The 23,386-nt window shown below is 33.8% G+C and overlaps 3 protein-coding genes across 3 annotated transcripts in view; all 3 read left to right on the top strand.

The window, feature by feature from the left end:
- The first annotated feature begins 2,266 nt into the window (after nt 1-2,266).
- The window catches only part of LOC110647737 (lysine-rich arabinogalactan protein 18), a 64,720-nt gene continuing 43,600 nt past the window's right edge, over nt 2,267-23,386 (top strand). The window contains exon 1 of the mRNA XM_058150211.1: nt 2,267-2,273. The gene's annotated coding sequence lies outside the window, so the exon portion shown is untranslated. The remainder of the gene's footprint in view (nt 2,274-23,386) is intronic.
- On the top strand, nt 9,381-10,782 carry LOC110647738 (probable esterase KAI2). The gene is made up of 2 exons (XM_021801700.2): nt 9,381-10,181; nt 10,255-10,782. Exons 1-2 carry the CDS (start codon nt 9,814-9,816, stop codon nt 10,697-10,699), a joined length of 813 nt encoding a protein of 270 aa, XP_021657392.2. The 5' UTR covers nt 9,381-9,813; the 3' UTR covers nt 10,700-10,782.
- On the top strand, nt 18,532-21,010 carry LOC131181399 (uncharacterized). Its single transcript, XM_058149453.1, has 4 exons — nt 18,532-18,654; nt 18,715-19,023; nt 19,077-19,964; nt 20,051-21,010. The coding sequence occupies exons 1-4, from the start codon at nt 18,532-18,534 to the stop codon at nt 21,008-21,010; spliced, it is 2,280 nt and encodes a 759-aa protein (XP_058005436.1).

Raw genomic sequence — 23,386 nt, 5'->3', positions numbered from 1 at the left:
TTGGCGAGAAGACTGCTAATATTCCCCTTAACACCGATCGCCTTGGCTTTCATCCGCTCCTCTACTGCACGGGTGTTCCGGCAATGCTCGGTCTCTCATCTTCATGGGAGTCATAGTCACCCCATCTGAGCTGTACATCTATCCGATGTTAACAACCGATCTCCTGGTCAAACACATCTTTTGACTCAGCCACGAGACTAGGCTTTGACATAGGCCTTTAGATGGGATGTTCCACCGGTCTCTAGAGATCGCCCAAATGATGTATTTTATTTTCAATGTAATCCGATCTCTAGAGATCACCGAAATGATGTAATCCAATTTTAATGTAATCCGATCCCTAGAGATCGCCCAAATGATGTAATCCGATCTTTTGGAAATAAAGATTTTATTTTGTCGATTATCATCTTATTATTATTGCATTAATTATTTTCCGATCTCTGAAGTATTTACCCGATCCGACCTTTAATTTAAATGACCCTTAACCGATCCGCAATTCAAAATATTCATCTTAATCTGCCGATCTCTAGTTAGCCGATCTCTTTATGGAATTTCCGGAAAACTCATGAGACGTGTCAGAAACAGCTGGCAGATCCCGCTAACCGATGCACCGCCTGGGATGCCGTGAGCATTTAATGCTCGGACGAGTATAAATAGGGGTGGGGTTAGCCAGTTACTCCCTTATGTCATTTTCAGTCTCTTGCGAACAACTTCAAAATTCTCTCGTTTTCTCAAGTTCTTCCGACACCGATCAGACTCCGGTAAGGGCTTTGATCTTTCTTTTAGTTTAAATTCTTTATTTCCTTTGAAAATGAGCGGTGCCGAGGGTCAGAGAGCGACGAGCCCTCCTTCTATTTAGTTCTCGTGGTCGTCTGATGAAGTAGAGGTGGTCGGGCCAAGCGCGCGACCTGAACCTCCTAGGGTCTCCGTTCCAGCTTGGGGGCAAGCGGCATCATCAAGGCATGCGCCTTCTTCAGGAAGAGAGAGTCTTCCCATGGACGAGCTGCCATCGGTCCTTTAAGAAACCGATCTGCAGTCGTTCAGCCAGGAGTACAACATTAAGCCTGATTCATATGAACTCATCCGGTGTCATGGCGATCACCGGGCCGATCATTTCTTCGAAGAGAACGACATGATTATAGTATACGAAGAACAGTTGAAAGCCGAGCTGTGATTCCCTCTTGACGACTTCTTTAAGGAAGTCTTAAAATTTTACCAAGTGTGCATAACCCAAGTTCACCCGAACTCGTGGCGGATCTTAGTAGCCTTCCGAGGCCTCTGCCGAGCTAAGGGATTCCGTCCTACGCCTAAGGTATTCGCCGAACTACATAGATTAACTCGTCGAAAGGACGCGGCAGTCTTGGTTTTTCAGCGAAGCCACATTGCGGGCTCTTCACTTATCTGCCCTCCTCCCTGAAAAATTGGAAGAACCGCTTCTTCATTCTAAGGAGCAAAATTCAGAACGGCTTTGAGGGCTTCCCTCGTAGCTGGCTACATCAAGGCCCCTTAATTCCGAAGCGTCTCGTGTTGAATAGGGAGGAAGGCCTGATGGTGATGGAGCTGAAAGAACAGGCGAGCAGAGAGAGGTTCTCTTGCTTGGATGCAGTGACTGCCGAACTTCATCACTGGACAATGGAGTTGATCACCGGCAAAGATCGCGGGCTTCAGCTCTCTGACCTCAGCATCGGTATTTCCTACATCTCATATCTCAAGACCTTAGCGATCTCACTGACCTCTTCTTTGTGCAGGTATGGCAAGCGGCGAAGCTTCCAAGGAGAGCCGGAAGCAAAAGAGGGAGATCTCCCAAAAGGTACGGGAGATGAAGCGAGCTGAGGAAATGCAGACACCCAGGCATGAGCCCAGGGAAATTCAAGGAGGCTCGTCTCAACCTTCTGGACCTCCGGTCATAGAAGTGGTCCGATCTCCCCCTCGCCAAGAAGAGCCGCCTCCACCTCCTCCGGTTGCTCCGAGCGCAGAAGGGGGTCCTTTTCAACCTTTTGTGAGGCCCCTTTCTCGAGGCGCTCAAGTTCTGATCCACTCGCTGGAGAAGAACCGGACTGTTCGGGAAAACCCAGGTTTTGCTAAGGTATTGGGATCCACCATCTGCCTTCGGGAGGACCGGGATAGGCTGTCCCCGGATAACCTTGATGACATCCTGACCCGATCCATGAGCCTGAATGTGGAGTGCCTGGTGAACCAGCACATTGTTCGGGAGAAAGCTCATCGCCTGGGTAAGGAAGTCGAGAAGATGGGTCACGAGGTGTCTTCTCTCTGATCCCTCATCCGCTCAGGATTACATATCTCAAATTAAGGGGCGGATGAAGTTCTATGAGGACAAGCTGGCCGAACAGTTTCGTGTTCTGGCCGAGCGAACCCGCGTTCTAGAAGAAGTTCAAGCACTTAGGACCGATGAAGTTGCTCACATCGCTCACCTTACTGAGGAGCTCAAGGCGAAAGAAGAAGAGATGGTGACAGGAGTGGCCGGTGCTTATGTGAATGCTCACAGGGATCTCTTGGCCGAACTCAAGAAGCGTTACCCCGAGGAGGACTTCTCCTGGATGGCAGACCTGGCTCCCGAGGGTGAGGGTGAGGATAGTGAGGAGGAGGCTGAGGGTGAGAGAGAAGGCGAGCAAAATGTAGATCAGGCTGGGGGTGATCCTCCAGCCGAATGACCTGTACAAACTTTAATATGAAATGAAGTCTTCTTTTTGTCCAGTGAATGAATGTGATCGGAAAATCTCTAAATTATTTAAACACTTGATTGTCTGAGTATATTGAAATAACTAAAAGTAATTATTAATCTAAGTGTAAGAGGTCGGAAAACACAATAAGCATGAGATCGCAGGGAACCAACGTTAAATGGGACTTGATTAAAATTGGAAATTTGGCTTGAACATTTAAGATCGGGATCATCATTAAACCGGATTGGAACCTTAACTTGATTATTCCTAAACTTTTAAAAGGGAGGTCGGCAATGAAACTGATGACATAAAGATCTAGTGTTGGTTCAATTTTATTTGACAGGAGAGATCGGGAATGTAGTTGACTGGTCAGGAAGTTTGACAATTGACTTGAGAGATCGGTGAGTGATTTAAGAGACCGGTAAGGCTTTAACTGATATGAGGACTTAACATTGATTCAACTCTATGTGAAGAGAGATCGGAAATGTGGTTAAATGGCAAGGAGAGATCGGAAATGTAATTAGCTGGCAAATGGATACTTGGTGCTGGGGATCGGTTTCGAAGTTTATTGATTCTGGGGATCGGCCGAAATATGGTGTCGACAGACACAAATGTCTAGACAATACAAGGACACATAATATCATTAAATGTTAATATATTGTATTTTATGACTTCATTGTTTCATGACAAATTCCAATTATAATTTATAACATTTCAATTCTATTCCTAATAGAAGTATACATTTTTAAAATACATTTCTACATAAATTTTGCCTTCATCATAATTCATTTATTTATTCATTATATCATTCGTGTTGATCATAATTCACAACAATAGTTTTCATATACCATTGTACTCAAAGTACTTTTCCTTTCTATAATAATAAGAACTAATGTCTCATTCATACATTAACATAATCCATTTATTCATTACACTATTTATATAAATTATCATTCATATTTCAAGTAATCCATGAACATTTCATGGATTTCAAATTTAACTAAATTTTCCTTAAATCATAGAGTCACTCAACTTTAAGAATTTAAATTCATTAATCACATTATCTATATTAACCATCCTAATAGTTTTTCTAATTTAGTATACCATTTCCTATATCATTGGAGTTACTATTCACTTAACCATTTCCCTTCAAATGTTGACTTTCTCATACATAACAGTTACATGGGTTCTAACCACATGAAATTATCACATTTTGATTCACAAAAGTGCTGGCATTGATTGCCAATCAATACTTCTAACCAATAGGAAATAAATCAAAAATTTTAGTTTTGGGTGCTAGAGTTCACTATTCCATTAGGCAATTCTACAGTGAAAATTTTGCCAAATATTCTTAATCAAAGTTGTTCCTTATTGTGTTTAGTTCAATTTTCCTTTTTGAATCACTCCATTTGGAGTTTTCTAACTCAAGTTATGCTAAATTCTTTGGGGCAAATCGGATTGCTTTCTACCCAGAATTTCTGGACAAAATTGGTTCTGGCAGTTTTGGTACCCTACATTTGGCTAGCAATTCAAATGGGTTAAGTTCAAAATCTGATTTGGTGTTCTTCATGAAAGTTGTTCAAAATTGTTTAATCTTTCCATTGATATAAAATTCAGGTCAATTGGATATTTTTACACTGAGTTATGGTCAAATGAATTGTTCATTTGGTCAATTTCCAGGATCAGCAAGTTGGTTACTTGGATTTGGTCAATTTTTAGGGTATTCTAAGTTTGTTTTCTAGGTAAGGTTTCTTCATCAAAGTTGTGCCATTATGTATCTAATTTCATGTCCAATTGGTTTTGCACCAATTGAACCTACACTTCTCAAGTTACAGTTGCCCAAACTTACTGGACTCATATCCAGCCCTACAGGTCCTATGAGACAACATACCCAACCTCAAATCCAAAGCCATAATTCACTTCAATTTCTCATCAAACACAGCCAAATGGTCACTAATTGACCATTAGGACTTCCATTCACCAACACATGAGCAAAACCCTAACTTCATGCCTTAAACCCTAATTTTCAAATGTCCATTCATGCACATACATCAATTAAACATACTAATTCATTATCACTCTACATATACACTTCCAACACCACCTCTAATCCACTTTAATCCATCAAAATAATCAGAATTACTTCCCCCCATAAAGCTGCCAACATGCACATATTTGTTCAATTTTCTCAATTTCCTAGCATAAATAATGTTACTAGCACAAAATCTAAAGAAAAAGAGAAGAAATAGGCATTAACCTCAACTTGAGCTATCCCAAACTTGTTAAATCTTCTTAATTTCCCTTTCAAATTGCTGCCTAGAGGTAATCTAAGGTGTAAGGAGAAGTTTTAATGAAGCAAGCTTTGGAATTTATGGTGATTTTTCAAGAGGTTTTCTAGTAAGAAGTTTGAATGAAAATGGTGTGAAAAGAGAGAGGGGAGGATCGGCTGGTTGGAGGGGATGAAGTGTAGAATTTTATTTTTCATTTTATCCCATTTTATCTCTTTTTAATGACTTTAAGTATGCTTGTTGTGTTGTGATTGGTGGAGGCATGTTGATAATATCATAGTGATGTCAAAATTTCAATTTTCTTCATTTTCTCTTCTTTTCTTTTCTACTCATTTTCAATTAATTCTTTAGTAATATTTATTCATATTTTATGTCATAATAATTATTTATTTAACTGGACAAGTTGGCCAAAAATCATCTCTGAAGACGAAATGACCAAAATGCTATTTGTTTTGCTTAACGGATTAAAATTGTCTGTATCGATCTAAAATTTTTTTCAAACATTTTCTTGACATTCTAATGCTACCTAGGGCGCCGTAACTCTTCTCTGACATTCCAGAAATTATTTCACTGGGTTTCCCTCGGGTTTAGGGTCGACAACTGTCTTTACAGTTGCTTTCCGTTGGGTCACCTATCGTCGGGGCACCAACTCATTTAATTTTATTGTATTTTATTTCTAAAATTTTTTCTAAATTTTTCTTATCATTATTTCAATTATTTATGACTCCTCACTCTAATCTAAATATAGTTTTAGATATTTTAGCTCTCCGGACAGCCATTGGTTACCGGAACACTAGAATGTACGAAGCTACCAAAAGTGAAGGCGTTACAATTCTAATGTCAATTAAACAAAAACTGCCTTTATTTATTTATTTATTTTAATACTATGAGAGGCATGTTTAACTTAAGACATTAGTTTTAAAATTCAACGAATATTATCATGACTATCTAATTATTATTATAACTAAAAGTTTAATTTCCTTTAAAATATCTGCTCTAAATTAAAATAAGCACATTTAAATTTTTGTGAAAAATTAATCATTGAATTTTCTTTTAAACATGTCTAATTATTAAAGATAATATTTATCTATTAATTTTTAATTTTTTTTAGAGAGATAAAAGTTAATATTAAGTTTTTTCTATATTTTTTAAACAGCTGTAGTATATAATTACTGAACATATTTATCACAAGTCATCATATTCTCTAATTTTTAATTTAAAAATGTTAATTATATTAAAATCAAGACTCTTATTTATCTTGAAGGAAATTCAATGTTTAAAAATTTTCTCTCTCCATTTTATACATTTAATAAATTTTAATTTACTTTAATATTATTTTATTTTTATTATTTTAAAATGATTTAATAATAATAATAATATTATTATTATTATTATTATAAAAAAAATAATAAATAGCAATTATATATTATAATTATATAGAATATTAAATTAACATTAAAGGTTAAAATGATGAAAAATTGATATTCCACAAATACTATATGAAATTTAATAAATATTAATAAATTCAATTCAGCTTGCTTTTTTTAAAAAATTGCTGTCAATGAAATTAGCATATGTGGCAAGAAAAAAAATTGTTAGCAATAAATTTAATTTAATATTGTCACTTGTAATATAAATATAACAGTTTTAGAATCCTATGTGGCAACACTGGAGAAAACTTAATTGCTTTAAATATTGTCATGTGGCATAAATATAATAGTTTTAGAATCTTAGGTGGCAGTACCAAAGGAAAATCTGTCTGCTTTATATATATATATGTGTGTGTGTGTGTGTCAGAAATTATAAATTTTTTCCAGATTTTTAAGCATTAAAATTAGATATTTTTCTATCACATTAATTCTTCGCGCAATTACTTTGAAATATTTGTTTATTTATTTTTAATTGCACGCCCTATTAAAAAAAGTTAGTTTTGAAATTGATTTTTGTATTCGACCGAAATCAATTATTGTTAATAATTGATTTTACAATCTATTTATAATTTTAATTTTTTTAATAAAATAATTAATTTTTAAAAATCGAGCAACTGAATTAAATATCATCTAATAAATAAATTGCTAATAGCAAAAGATTAAGAAATCAATTGCTAATAGCAATCGATTTAAGGAATTGGTTGCTACATTTGCTAAATTAAATAGTAATTTTAATTAACTCTAAATTTTAGTAACTAATTTGCAACCAATCGTAAAAATTTATTGCTATTAACCGCCAATTAAGCATTGTAAACTGACTGTAAAATTTTTTGCCTAAAGATTTTTGCATAATTTTTTAAAAAAATTAATAACTGATAATAGATTGCTAATTCGCTTATACAAATCACCACTCTTTTTTTTTTCTCTTTCTTTTCTTTTCTCTTATTTTCTTAATATTTTTCTTTCTCATCTTTTTTATCATCATCTTTTCATTTCTAATTTACTTTATTCATCATATTTTTCTTTTTTTTTAATCTTTTTTTATCATCTTTTTTCTTCTTATTTTTCTTTTTTATCATCTTTTTCTTTCTCATATAATCTATTTTTCATAATCTTTTTCTTTTTTTTTTTATCGTCTTTTTCTTTATTATCTGTTTTATTTAATTTATTTTTTATTATAATTTTTTTCATATTTTTTTGTTAGTAAATTATTTGCAGTACTAATTAATTTTTTCTTAATTTTTTCTTATATATATATATATCAAATTTTTTTACAAATTCGTCTTATAAATATATTTTGTAGTATTAATTTTTTATTAATAAATAATTATTTTAGAATAAATTTCCATTAATAAATTTTTATTTTAATAATTTTTAGAATAATTTATTTATGAGACTTTTTATTTGTTATTTGAAAATTTATTTTTTTATTTTTTTAAATTGGCAACCAATAATCGGTTACAAATAGCAACCGCCTTACAAAATGGTTGTAAAATTATCAAACTAAAGGCACCGATCTTACAACACTATTAGCAATTGATTGCTAGTAGCAATAAATAATTTTTAATTATTTTTTTAAATTTGATTATTTTAGCAATCGATTTAGTTTTTGATTACTGTTTGCAACTAATTCTCAGTTGTTAACAGTTGGTTGCTAATCAATTTAGAAATTAGTCTTATTACAACTGACTGAACTAATTGCTAAATCAATTAGTAACTGTTTCAATCAATTGTTAATTTTTTTTAGTGAATTACTATAAATATTTTCTTTAATACATAGAAAATTATTTTTTAGTGAATTACCCCTGTTTGGATGAGGATGAGAGATGGGTAAATAAAGGTAAGTAGGGATAAATAATTATTTTACTCCTATTTGGGAAAAGAAGAGTTAATGGAGGGTAAGGGTAAATAAGGGTAAGCCTTACCATTCCTTACCCCTCAAATCTCAAATTTTTTTACACCCAAAATTGGGTTGTAAGGAGAGGTAAGAAGGAAGAGAGAATAGTTATAAATATTTTTATTTCCACACCCCTTAATTTTACCTCTCCTTCACCTCTTCCTAAACATAAAAAATATACATTACCTCTCTTTACCTTTTTATTAATTCACTTTTTCTCAAACATGAGATTTTTTTTTATTGTAACTTTCCTTACCCTTCCCCTTCCTCACCCTTTCTTACTCTCTCATTACTTACACTTCCCTCACCTCATCTAAACATACAAAAGGGGAAGGGATAGCGAATCTAAGTATTACAAAAAATATCCTTTTTTTTGTAACATAAGGCAGAGAAAAAGATTCTACTTCTGAAAATAACATTCAACCATTCATAAAAGAAAAGGAAGAAAAGATAAATAAACTTTAATTCAATAATATGTTAAAACTATTTTTAAAATTATAAAATCATAAATTTAAATTCCAGCCATAGTGAATTATTAAAATAGAAAAGGTAAATGATGTTACCTCCTCAGATTTTGGATCCAGGCAACTTATTCCCATAATAAAAAAGGGGCGAAATTGATTTTTTTTTTCTTTACTGTAAATAATAGAACAAATACATGTTCGAATATTTGAAAAAAATTACACATGTTAGAATATATTCGAATTTTTTTATCTATATTTTTTAAAATTATTCATTTTTATAATATAAAAACAGAGGAGAATTATCTCTCACAGTGTAGTGCGTCAATCGTAATGAACTCATTTTATGTCTCCATTGAATATATATATTCAGCACCTCAAAATTTTCACCAAGTTAAAGAATGATTCCTGAATTTGTTGTTCAACTAATAATTCCTGGCCACATGTGATCTCTTTATTCCTTTTTTTTTTAGCTTGTTCTTTACGCCATCTTACGATAGAATTGGAGTTTTACATATTATTATAAAATATATATATATATATATATATATATATATATATATATATATATATATATATATATATATCACCATGCCTCTACCAAGAAGCAAAGGTGGGAAAAAAAGGAAGGATAAGAAGATTAAAGCAATGGTCCAATTCTTCTGTGGACGTATATATGTTTGTGCGCGCAGATTCTGAGGTGCCCTACTAAATGTATAATAAAGTTGATTTGGCATGCTTCTCCTGTAGCTAATCTGTGGGAGTGCACCTCAAAGAAGGATTCCGTTTTGATTGATGATAAATTGTGGAGCTGCAGTCACAATTCTCCGATTCTTATATTTGTGGCTCTCCATTTTGCCTGTGAATTCGCCTATAAGTTCAAGCTATACCCCTTCGACACCTTTGCAGTGCCCACAAGTACACAACAATGAACAAATAAGCACCACATATAAAAAGAAAGTCCACACTTGTGTACCATCAAACAACCCAGAATAAGATCGATCGATCAAGCCAACGACCATCCTCAGAAACCCACAAGAAAAAGGCCAAAAACAAGAAATGAGTGGTATAGTAGAAGCTCATAACGTCAAGAACCTAGGCACAGGAAGGCAGGTGATAGTTTTGGCTCATGGGTTTGGCACCGATCAGTCTGTTTGGAAGCACTTTGTCCCTCATCTTCTTAACGATTTCAGGGTCATTTTATATGATATTATAGGTGCTGGTACTACAAATCCAGATTACTTCGATTTTAATAGACACTCTACTCTCGAAGGTCATGCTTATGATTTGCTCGCCATTTTGGAGGAATTGCAAGTCGAGTCTTGCATTTTTGTTGGCCACTCTGTCTCCGCTATGATTGGCGTTATTGCTTCCATTAGCCGCCCTGAGCTCTTCTCTAAAATTGTCATGATCGCTGCTTCTCCAAGGTAAATTGAATTCTTCATTTTTGCCTGATCAATTTTTTTTTCTGCACAAATATAAAGTTCATTTATTGATTAGGTATTTGAATGATGTCGACTACTATGGAGGATTTGAGCAAGAAGATATAAACCAACTAATTGAAGCAATGCAATCCAATTACAAGGAATGGTGCTCAGGGTTTGCCCCACTAACTGTGGGTGGAGACATGGAGTCGGTGGCGGTTCAAGAATTTAGCCGCACTCTCTTCAACATGAGGCCAGACATAGCCCTAGCCGTTGCGCAATGCATATTACAAAGTGACTTGAGGCAAATTCTACATTTGGTGACTGTGCCTTGTCACATCTTACAAAGCGGCAAGGATTTAGCTGTGCCAGTGGCTGTGTCTGAATATTTACATCAACACCTCGGTGGTGAGTCCGTTATCGAAGTCATGGCATCAGATGGTCATTTGCCTCAGTTGAGCTCGCCGGATATTGTAATTCCGGTGCTTCTTAGGCATATTCGTTGTAATATTACTATGTAATGTTCCTTCGTATTTTTATTATGGCTTAAAGTTTAATTACATACTTATATTTATTGAGAATGTTTAAATTAGTTAATTTTCAACTTTTTATACAATTTAATTTAAAAATTTTAATTTAAGTTTAATTTAACCTAATAATTAAGATAATTAAGAAATTAAGTTTCTTATTTTTGAACTTAAATCAAGAAATCAAAAAATTTAATCCCAAAATTAAAAAATTAAACTTTTTATTTTTTATTTAAATTAAGAAATCTAGAAACCTATAAATTTTAATTTTTAAACTAAATTGAGCTCAAATTGGGTTGATTTGAATGAAAAGTTAAAAATAAACTAAATTAAACTTTTTCATAAATATAGAGATTAAATTGAACATTTTACCTTTTTATTATAAAAGGTAATTTGTCTTTGTTTAGTTTATCAATTTCTTGTTTGTGAAACTAGACATGCGCCTATCTCGGATTTGGATTAGAACTAATTCAATCAAAATCAAAATTTAATTTGTCAGACCTAAATTTGACTAGAAACATTTTAAATTAGACTAAAATCGAATTGCACCATTGATTTTGATTGGATAGATTTAATTCTGAATCAAACGCCGAATGTTTCAATTTAAAAGAGTAAAAAAATTTTGACCATCGAATTTAATCTTAATTGAACAGTCTAATCCTAACTCCCTAACTCTTAGGGTCTGTTTGGATTAGGGTGAGGGATAGGTAAATAAAGTTAAAGAGAGATAACTAATTGTTTTATTCTTATTTTGAAAGAGGTGAATTAATAGAAGGCAATGGGTTAGCCTTACTATTCCTTACCTCTCAAATTCTAATTTTTCTTACACTTCAATTTATGATGTAAGGAAAGGTAAGAAGGGAGAAATTGAAAATTATGAATATTTCTATGTGGGGGGGGGGGGGGGGGGGCTATAAATAAAGATAACAAGAGGCAAGTAAGTAAGGAAGGAGATATCATAATTATGAATGTTTTTATTTATACATCATTAAATTTATCCTTCTTTTACCTCTTTCTAAACATAAATTTCACCTCTTTCTAAACATAAAGAATACACATTATCTTCTTTTACTTTTCCATTAATTCACCTATTTCTAAACATAATTTTTTTTTTATTATAACCCTTCTTACTCTTACCCCTTTTACCTTTCTATTACTTACACTTCTCTCACCCCATCTAAATAGACCCTTATACACCCCTTAAATTTATCCCTTCTTTACCTCTTCCTAAATATAAATAATATGCATTATCTTTCCTTACCTTTCCATTAATTTGCCACTTCCAAAACATGAGATATTTTTTTTATAACCTTCCTTATCCTTTCCTTTCCTTACGTTTTTTATTCTTTCATTACTTACACTTCTCTCACCACATCCAAAGAGACCCTTAAGACCATTCCACATCCATGGCTAGATGGAACTATTTAGATTGTTAAATAGGATCATGGAGCTTGGCAAATGATCATGGCTTGACCATAAGGTTGTCTATGTTTGGCTCTATTTAACATTACTATTTGAATTGCAGTTGAAAAAAGAGAATATTATTTTAAAATTGTTTATTAAAAAAAAATTAATTTATGTTTAACATATTTTAGCAATAGAAATTTTATAACAAAACATTTATGTTTTTAAACTATTTTTTTCATCAATATCTAAAGTCTAGCTTAAAATCGAGGTTGAGATATAAAAAAAAAATCATTTCTTAACTAATAAAATGATTTAATATGTTGAAAAATGTGTTTGAATTTTTTTTTTCAGAAGGTAAAACATGCCACTTTAAATTAATTTTTAATATTTTTTTATTAACATATTTTAAAGATATACTTTTATCATTAATCCTAACAATAATATTAAATACAAAGCAATTTTAAATTATTTTTTAAATCAACTGCAATCTCAAGTTGGAAACTTGGTCTTGTTAACTATCATCCAAGACAGTAGAATAAGATTCAGGTTTGGAAATGTGAAGCTCAGTATGGAATGTGTGGAAGGTATTGGTGTTGATTGATTTTGATGGGAAATGAAAATTATGAAGATGATATTATATTTATTAATTTTAATCATAATTTATAATCTATAATTTTTATCTATATATGTCCACATATATAAAAATGAAAAAGGGAGATAATGGGATACATAAAAAATGACATAATCATTTTGTAATATAACAATTAATGACTAAATTTATTTGATTATTAAAAATTAATATATTATAATATTATATCCCATATAAAAAATTAATATAAAATTATATATTTTAAAAAAATTAAATCAAGCATAAATAATGTGCAATAAATATTAAAAAAATTAGTATATATTGTTGGTGAGATTACAATTAATTAATGAGATTGATCAAGCTAAAGTACACATATCTTGCTCTCTTTAAGGATATTTAAACTCTCTATGGTAAGTATGCAACAAATATTCTCTATTGATTTGTACCATCTAGGATACAATAACTCCATAATTTTATCATGTGATTCAAATCAACTCCATAATAGTGGTTGAATCCAAAACTCCATTAAGAAACTATTTTTCTTTTTTTTTTTTAATCAAAGATATTGAACTTCATTAATATAAAAAAGCTTACAACTTTGGATAAAAAAAGGGGCCCATAACTCAAAACATGAATGCATAACTAAACATAAGATCAACCCCACCTAAAAGAAGGCCCAAGGCCATCAACAAAACCCTAACATAGGAGCACCTATACCTTTTTCAAAACTCGGTTGAAGAACCTTATGTTACACCTTACCCTTTTGTAAGATATAACATGATCCCATAGTATACCTAATGAATTACCAAACTTCACCCATCGATAACCAATTAAATATACCACAAGAAATTTTAAAACAATTCCATTTCATTTTAGAGTTTAAAGTGATGATAAAGGAGTTATTAAAGTGTCTTTGGGTTGGATATATGCCATCAATTTAATTTAGAAATAAATTAACATTTTTAAAATTTTACAAAAATTTTACGTGGTGACGGCTAAAACTATGTAAAAACAGTTCTTCAAACCTATTAAAAATCAATTTATAAAAATATATATACACAATTTGAATACAATCAAGCTCAAGTCATTTCTTTTCATTCATCCAATACCAAGAAAGTGTGCTCATCTCATATACAAATCAAAATAAATGTTCTTATACAAATTTACAAACCAAAAGATAACAAAATATTATTACAACTTTATTTATACAACTGCTCATTTTGTCTTTTAGATGCATATAGACGAATTTACATAAAAATGAATTTACAAAGGGTATAACTAATACACTCGAAAATGATCCAAATACAGCTTCAACCACAACTACAAGCAGCTCACTTTGCTACTTTGCCTTTCTCCTTATCTGCGACAGCATAAAGAAGCTATCGTTGAGTATTTTACTCAGTGGTGCACAACTAATAATTTAAAAACAATATAGAGCATAATTTATCAAAACATAACAATCTCATTTTTCATAATTAGGAAAATATCACAAAAATTTTCAATCAATAGCAATTCATTTAATTAAAATCACATTTCATTTTAAGAATCATATTCCACAAGTGTTACCAATAACACACAGTTTAGACCATGACAAAAAATTTACAATCAATGCCGTGTTGTACACCACGATAAAGCAATCTACAACATCCCTAATTATTATTAATGAGAGAGGTGGCTAGCTAGCTATATGAGTACTCATCCGAACTCAACCTCAACTGGTAAACCAGGAAGGGAGGATTACATAATCAAACTCAACCCCATAAAATGAGGAGAAACATAGTAAGGGACTGTCATGCTAACTGTGATTTAAAAATAATTTTCAAAGGTTTCTCAATCAATAATCACATTTGCAAAATAATAACTACATTTAAATCATCATAAAACCCCAAAAGGGTTGGCAACATACAATTTCTAAAACACTTCTAAAAGCATTCAAAATCGACTCACCCCCATACTACAATGATATAAAAGGGCTAACATCCATCTTTCCACATTCACAAATTCATTTCATAAATTAAAAGTTCTCAAATGCAAGAAAAATCATAACTCATTTAAATAAATTCATTCAAATCAATTACAAGGTTAAAACCAAAGAAAAAGGTTAGTTGTGCATAAACCTCAATAGATTTTCTTTCTCTCGATTTACTTTTTCTTATCTTCCAAGGTCTCATTTTTTACTGAAACACACAATTAAAATGTCTCAATACTCATCTCAATTATCTCTAAAAGTTATTCAATAAATGCCTAATGAATTTTCTAAGTTGGCTATGCAATTTCAATAAATTCTGGTTCTGGATAGTTTGGAACCTTGACTTTGCAATCCTATTTCAACCTAGTTCTAGTCATAATTTGGGAAAGTGATCTTAATGAAAGTTATTCCTCTATGTTTTAGTTTTATTTTCCTTTTTAATCACTCAATTTGGAGTTTTGGATCTCAAGTTATGGCCAAATTACTAAACACTGTTCCAAATGGCATATCTTGAAATTCTAGGTTTTTCATATTTGTATCTTAACTTTGCATTCTATATCTAGGCATCTTAAGCTCATAATTTGGCCCTGGTCCCTAAAACAATGTTTTAGGTCTTTGTCTTAGGTTTCCAAATCATTTTGAATCACTTCAATTGGAGTTTTGTAGAGGAAGTTACGATATGATAACCATTCGGAGGTTATAAGGCCAATTAACTAAGGTGCAAGAATTCCAGATTTGGGATTCCTGACTTATCCCAATAATTCTCCTACTTTGCCCTAAGAACTGGATTCTAGTCAAAACATGAAGTTTTTAGTTTTATGTCTTATGAGAATTTTGGCTTTAGAATTACTATATTTGCAGTTTTATAGCCCAAGTTATGGTAATTTTGTCAAAATTGGTCAGATAGGTAATTGTTCAGGATTTCCAGGTTAGTCTAGAATTAGGACAGGTTTGCTGGACCAATTTTGTCTAACAAATTGGTTGAGTTAGGGTCCTAATGAGACTTCCTAATCTTCAGGTAAATTGTTCTCCTATGTCTTAGGTTTTCATCGATTCAAGAATCACCTAAATTGGAGTTTTCTAGAGTGAGTTATGCCTAATTTACTAAGTACTGTTCATTTGGTCATTTTTTGTCAGGTCCAGAATTGCAATTCCGAATTCAAGCCAAATTTGAGGTAACTTATGGTCATTTTCTGAGTAGGGTGTCCTCATGAAAATTCTAGGCCTATATCTTATGTTTCATTTTCAATTAGTTTCACACTAATTGGAGTTGTGTAGCTCAATTTATGAGCATTTAAGTGTGATGGACTCAAGTGTCTAGAATTCCAGCACATTAACACCCTACTAATTCATCACTTCCCTCACCTAAAACAATATCAATTCACAACCAAAATACATAAAATGACCAGAATTTGGCCTTATAAACATCCATTGAATAATATATCACAAAACCCTAATTCTCCCAAAATCCTAATTTCCATACTTTCCCAATTCAACAATTCCAATCAAATTCAACATGCAATTCAAGTCTATAACGTCACAAAACACCAAGAACCATATTTAATTCAAACCAAAGTATCAAAACTCTAAATCTCCCAAGCAGGCCGAATTTTACAATCCCTCAAACATGCATGATTTTCTTGATTTTTCATATTATTTCTACTCAATTAAACTTAAACTCAAGTAATATATAACTAATTATGCTTGGAAGAAGCTTACCTCACTTGCCACTTTTTCAATCTTTCTTCTCCTTCAATATCTTCAACTCTCCTTACTCCCAACCTTCTAACCAAGGGCTAATTCACAATTTTCTCAAAATTAACTATAGGAAATATGGAAGAATTCAAGGTTTCTAAAGCTTGAGTCAAGCAAAAATGGAGGGAGCGAGGGAGGTGAGTGGTTCGACTATGGGAGGAAGAAGGAAGATGAATTATTTGCTTTTTAATTCATTTTTGTCTTCTTATAATATGTAGATAACTATCTAATTTACATTATTTAAACTATAATTTTAATTATGTCATGCTTGAGTCATGCTTATGTCATAATTAAAATTAAAATTTAAAATTTTAATTTCTTTTCTTTTCTTTTCCATACAATTCTTCACATTTTTAATTCCTTTTTAATATTTTAATCTTACACATTTTAATGGACATTTAGGTCACAAATCAACTCTTAGAGTGAATTGACCAAAATACCCCCTATCTAGTTATAGTCCATCTTTTTCCATAATACCCACTGAGTCCTAAGGTTATGATTCATTTAATTGTGTTTGTTCCTGTTTTATTGATTTGATTTTCTAGTTTCTATTAGTTTTGCAATTAACCCTTAATTACGAATTCCATGGGGTCCTAGTCGAATTCAGGGTAGCAACTGAGCTCGCTGTCGCTTCCCAGGTCGGTCACTCATTTTTGGGACTCAGGCTCATTTAACCGGTTTGTGCTTCATTTTTATTATGTTCATCCAATCTCATTTGATCTTTATTAATTTTATTTCTAAATTCTCTCTGCAATGTAATTATGGTTATAGATATTCTAGCTGTCCAAATAGACATTAATCGTCAGAATAGTAGAATATACATGACTACTTAGTATGAGGGTGTTACACCTTAAGCCGTTGTAGAAGGAGCTTCATAAGGGAGATAGCCGAGCTGCACTAGGGGAAGGCAAATGCAAACTAAAATGATTATACACAACTTTTATCACCTTAAAAGGGAGTACCAAAAAGCAACCCATAGTGAAAAGGAAATGCGAGCTAGTAGACCTCTCATAAAAGAGTGCCCCGACCATGGTAGACCACTATTGAGATCAAATGGGCAAGAAATCTCTAGGGAAGTAGACCATATTTCTCAAGTATTGGTGTGACTAGATCAAAAAGTGATGTGCCACATGATGACATGACATACAAGAGCCCATCGACTAGGTCTAAAAGCAAGCTCATTACTTTGCTTGCTTGTATTCAGAATTAAAGAAGTTGAGTTGGACTTGGTAGATCCATGGGACATGTGAGATGGGTGCAAATTAAAATATTTGGGCTTAAGTTAAAATAAAGATAATGGGATGATTATGAAGAAAACAAACCCATATGTGTGTAAAAGGCCCCTATTTGCTGTTTGGAATTGACCAAGTCAAAGAAATCAGAAGGAGATTGAAAAATATTTCAATTAAGCAAAGAAATAAGGTTGAAAAGTCATCAAATCTCCTCAAATTCGTGCATCACTCTATGGGCAGATTCCTGAATTTTTTTTCTCAAAAATTCAATATTATTTCCTATTTAGAAGGCTATTCAAACTTCCTATTTAGTAACCTTGCTATTTTCCTTTATAGTGCTTGTAATTAGCCTATATAAAGGCTAACTCTTGTAAGCTCAAAGCATTTTGAATTTTAATCAATAGCAAGTGCTGCTTTTTCTTTCTTATCAAACATTATTTGTTTATGGCAAAGTCTTGACTTATCACAAGAGTTTCTTGTGTGGCGTCTTCATTGGGATTGTAATCTTTGTGGAGAGATTACTCTTATCAAATTTTACGTTCCATAGTTATCTTCTTATTTTTGTCTTTCATTACTGTTGCATCTTAAATCATAAAATACCAAAAAGAAATCCTTTCTTTTTTTTATTGAAGTTGATTTTGGTGTTATATTGCTTAATTTTTGCTTATTCTTATTCCTCGATTCATTCCAGAAGAATTTCTTATTTTTTATAACTAATCAATTTCATTCTCTCCTTCACAAGGCACATCAGCTTGGTATCAGAGCCTTGGTTAAGCAGCACTTTAAAGCCTTTGGAGTGCAAACACATGAGGGAGTGAACCAATATGTCCTTTAACTGAGTGAAACATTTAGTGAGTTTGATTGTGATAGCAACATGTCTGATGAAGGAAAGGTGCCTCTACCAGTTCCAAGAGGTCTCATATTGGATCAAGCACATATGCTAAGACTTGAAAGACAGCAGAATGCAATGCAAGAGCAAATTGCTCAGATCACACAAGTTTTGGCAATAAGCCTAGTTGCACTCCAGCCACAAAAAGAGCGCAATGCTCCTAGGTAGCAAGGGCGCAATGATGATGATGAAGAACCTAGAGTTGAAGAAGGTGCTTATGATCAGCACCTGCCTAGGCGTCCACATGGCCAAAGAGATAACATCAAGATGAAGATTCCAACCTTTCGAGTTACCAGCTCACCTGAAGAGTACCTAGAATGGGTACAAAGAGTTGACAAAATCTTTGAGTATCAGGAATACAGCGAAGCAAAGAAGTGCAAACTTATTGTCGTTGAGTTTGTTGATTATACAAACTTATGGTGGGAGAACGAAAGGCTCAAAGACGTAGGGATGGGCTTGATGATGTACACAATTAGCGTGAGATGAAAAGGATCATGGAGAAGTGATTTATATCTGAATATTACAAACAGGAGTTGTATATCAAACTCCAAAGTTTGTGCCAAGGTGGAATGTGTGTGGAAGACTATGTTAAAGAATTTGAGATGCTGATGTTGAAATGTGATGTGAGGGAACCACAAGAACAAACCATTGTCTATTTTCTTGGTGGTTTGAATTATGAAATTGCTAATACTGTTGAATTGCAACCATATGTATTCTTACAGGATGTGATCAAACTTGCCATTAAGGTTGAAAGGCAAAGAATGAAAGGTGGATATAAGGGCACTACTACCAAAACATTCACAAAACCTTCTAACACTAGCATCCCACTTACTAGTGATAAAGGTGGCGCGAAGAAGCATGACAAAGGGGAGAGCTCTGCCAAAGCAACGGTTGGTGTAAGCATGGGCAAGGAGAAGGAAGTAGATCCAGCCCCTCCCAAAAGAAGTAAAGACATAAAATGCTTCAAGTGCCTTGGCCATGGACACATTGCTTTAAAATGTCCCAACAAGAGAGTAATGGTGTTGAGGGAAGCCCAATGGGAGCTAGAGAGTGAAGATGAGACTTGCGAAAAAGAAGAGAATCATGAAGCATGTGGTGATGAGGAAGTAGAGTATGCTGATGTTGGGGAGATGTTAGTGGTCAGAAGAACCTTAAGTGCACATGCAACAAAAGAGGAAGAGCAAAGAGAAAACATCTTCCATACTAGATGCACTATTCTCAGCAAGGTATGTAATGTCATTATTGATGGTGGTAGCTATACTAATGTTGCTTCTACAACCTTAGTTGAGAAACTTAATCTGCCCACCTTAGTGCATTCTCATCCTTATAAATTGCAATGGCTGAATGATGATGGTGATGTTAAGGTGACTAAGCAAGTAGTTGTTCCTTTCTCCATAGGCAAGTATAAAGATGAAGTTGTGCGTGACATTGTGCCCATGAATGCTAGCCATTTGTTGTAAGGGCTGTGCATGATGGTCTTAAAAATACTTATTCTTTTATGAAGGATGGGAGAAGAATTGTATTAGCCCCTCTTAGTCCCCCACAAATACATCAAGAGCAGCTGATTAGTAACAAACAAAAGAAGGAGAGTTTGTTCCTTAATAAGGGGGATGTTTTGAAGGCTATCACTAACCACAATTTTGTTTTTGTACTTATTGTTAAAGAATTATTGGAATCTAACCACATTGCAGTTCCTCCCAAAGTGGCTAAACTATTGGAAGAATTTGAAGATGTTTTTCCAGAAGATTTGCCAGAGGGACTACGTCCCCTTCGTGGCATTGAACATCAGATTGATTTAATTCCTAGAGCGGCATTACCAAATAGACCAGCCTACAGAAGCAATCCCAAAAAGGCTAAGGAGTTGCATAAGCAAGTCATGGAGCTATTGAAAAAGGGCTATGTTCGTGAGTCCATGAGCCCATGCTCTATTCTAGCTTTGTTGGTGTCCAAAAAGGATGGTTCCATGCGCATGTGTGTTGATAGTAGAGCCATCAACAAAATCACTATAAAGTATCACTATCCCATCCCTAGACTTGATGACATGCTTAATGAGTTACATGGTGCTATTATCTTTTCAAAAGTTGATCTGAAAAGTGGTTACCATCAGATTCGAATGAAGGAGGGAGATGAATGGAAAACAACCTTTAAAACAAAGTTTGGGTTGTATGAGTGGATGGTCATGCCTTTTGGCCTTTCTAATGCCCCTGGAACTTTTATGAGACTCATGAACCATGTACTTCACCACTTCATTGGCAAATTTGTGGTTATTCATTTTGATGATATTCTGATTTATAGCAGGAGTGTTGAAGATCATCTCAAGTATCTAAGGGCTATTTTTGAAGTTTTACGCCAAGAAAAGTTGTATGCGAACATTAAGAAGTACACTTTTTGCCACGATCAAGTCACATTCCTTGGCTTTGTGGTAACCAAACATGGCATGGAGGTGGACAAAGAGAACATGTAAACAATACAAGAATGGCTAGTACCAACTACAATCTCGAAGGTGAAAGCTTTCATGGCCTAGCCTCTTTCTACAGGAGGTTTGTAAAGAATTTTAGCACCATCATGGCCCCCATAACAGAATGCTTAAAGAAGGAAGTGAAATTTTATTGGAGTGAAGCTGCCCAAAAAAACTTTGAATTCATCAAAGCAAAACTAACCTCTACTTTAATACTTGCATTGCCGAATTTTTCGAAGACCTTTGAGGTAGAATGCGATGCTTCTAGAGTGGGAATTAAGGCTGTTCTAATGCAAGAAGGACGTCCCATTGCTTATTTTAGTGAAAAGTTGAATGGAGCTAATTTGAACTACTCAACCTATGATAAAGAGTTCTATGCTCTTGTTCGTGCCTTGGAGACTTGGCAACACTACCTCTTGCCTAGAGAGTTTGTTATCCACATAGACCATGAGTCCTTGAAGCACCTAAAAGGACAAAGTAAGCTGAACAAGCGACATGCCAAATGGGTGAAGTTTCTTGAATCATTCCCATATGTGATTAAGTATAAGAAGGGACACTCCAAAATTGTGGTTGATGCATTATCCAGGAGGTATGTCTTAATCTCTTTGCTAAATACTATGCTATTGGGATTTGAATTGATGATTGAGCAATATAAGTCAGATAGGGACTTTTCTTCTATCTATGATTCTTACAAAGAGAAAGCCTTTTAGGGATTCTACCGACATGATGGCTACCTCTTTAAAATGGGAAAGTTGTGTATTTTCAACTGTTTTATCAGAGAATTATTGGTAAGGGAGGCACATGGAGGGGGTCTTGCTAGCCATTTTGGTGAAAAGAAGACTTTGGAAGCCTTAAAGGAGCATTTCTATTGGCCAAGTGTGATGAAAGATTTGCACACGGTAGTGGAGAAATGTGTGGCATGCAAGAAGACTAAAAGCAAGGAGATGGCGCAAGGGCTGTATATGCCTCTTCCAGTTCCTAATCACCCATGGGAATATGTGAGCATGGATTTTATGCTTGGCTTACCCATAACTCAAAGGGACAAAGATTTCATATTGGTTGTTGTTGACCGATTTTCTAAAATGGCTCATTTTGTTCCTTATCATAAAACTGATGATGCTTCTCTCATTGCTAACCTTTTCTTTAAGGAAATTGTTAGGTTGCATGGCATTCCAAGAAGCATTATTTCAGATCGTGATGCCAAGTTCCTAAGCTATTTTGGGAAGACTTTGTGGAAGAAGCTTGGAACTCGCCTCCTCTTTGGCACAACCTGTCATCCTCAAACAGATGGGCAAATGGAGGTGGTGAATAGAACTCTCTCTACCTTGCTAAGAACTGTCATCAAGAAAACATTGAAGAGTTGGGATGAATGCTTGGCCTATGTTGAATTTGCCTACAATCAAAGTGTGCACAGCTCAACTAAGCACTCTCCTTTTGAAGTAGTCCATGGCTTCAATCCAATCACGCCAATGGACTTGATGTCAATTCCTATTCAAGAAAGAGCCAATATTGATGGGGAAAAAAAGGGCAAAGATGGTGAAGTCTATGCATGAGCAAGTTATAAAGCTCGTTGAGGCCAAAAATGAATAATACAGTAAAACCGTTAACAAGAAGAGGAAGCAAGTGCGGTTTGAACGAGGTGATATAGTGTGGCTTCACTTGAGGAAAGAGAGATTTCCAAATAAGAGGAAGTCCAAGCTATTGCCAAGAGCTAATGGTCCATTCAGTGTGGTAGCAAGGATCAATGACAATGCCTATAAGGTGGATTTGCCCGGTGAGTACAATGTTTCTTCTACTTTCAATGTGTGGGATCTTTCTCCTTACTTGGAAGATGATTTTGAGGATGGGGAAGAATTGGATTTGAAGGCAAATCCTAATCAACAAGGGGGAGATGATGTGTCACATGATGATATGACATACGAGGGCCCATGGACTAGGTCCAAAAGCAAGCTCATTACTTTGCTTGCTTGTATTCAGAATTAAAGAAGTTGGGCTAAACTTGGCAAGTCCATGGGGCATGTGAGATGGGTGCAAACTAAATTTTTGGACTTAAGTTAAAATAAAGATAATGGATTGATTATGAAGAAAACAAGCCCATATGTGTGTAAAAGGCCCCTATTTGCTATTTGAAATTGACCAAGTCAAAGAAATCAGAAGGAGATCACAATATCTTTCAATTAAGGAAGGAAATAAGATTGAAAAGTCACCAAATCTCCTCAAATTCGTGCATCACTCTATGGGCAGATTTCTGAAGTATTTTTTTTCTCAAAAATTCAATATTATTTCCTATTTAGAAGGCTATTCAAACTTCCTATTTAGTAACTTTGCTATTTTTCTTTATAATGCTTATAATTAGCCTATATAAAGGCTAACTCTTGTAAA

Source organism: Hevea brasiliensis, chromosome 7, assembly GCF_030052815.1.
Source record: "Hevea brasiliensis isolate MT/VB/25A 57/8 chromosome 7, ASM3005281v1, whole genome shotgun sequence".
Lineage (NCBI taxonomy): Eukaryota > Viridiplantae > Streptophyta > Magnoliopsida > Malpighiales > Euphorbiaceae > Hevea > Hevea brasiliensis.
The sequence above is the reverse complement of the archived record's forward strand: the minus strand, read 5'-3'. Positions and strand labels throughout refer to the sequence as shown.

Bases quoted from the DNA above. Each gene is read 5' to 3' on its own strand.
- LOC110647738 (XM_021801700.2), top strand. From the start codon at position 9,814: ATGAGTGGTATAGTAGAAGCTCATAACGTCAAGAACCTAGGCACAGGA. The intron at 10,182-10,254 runs GTAAATTGAATT...TTTATTGATTAG, and splicing joins ATGATCGCTGCTTCTCCAAG to GTATTTGAATGATGTCGACT.
- LOC131181399 (XM_058149453.1), top strand. From the start codon at position 18,532: ATGTCTGATGAAGGAAAGGTGCCTCTACCAGTTCCAAGAGGTCTCATA. The intron at 19,024-19,076 runs GTGAGATGAAAA...TATTACAAACAG, and splicing joins TGATGATGTACACAATTAGC to GAGTTGTATATCAAACTCCA. The intron at 19,965-20,050 runs GTGCGTGACATT...TCTTTTATGAAG, and splicing joins GCAAGTATAAAGATGAAGTT to GATGGGAGAAGAATTGTATT.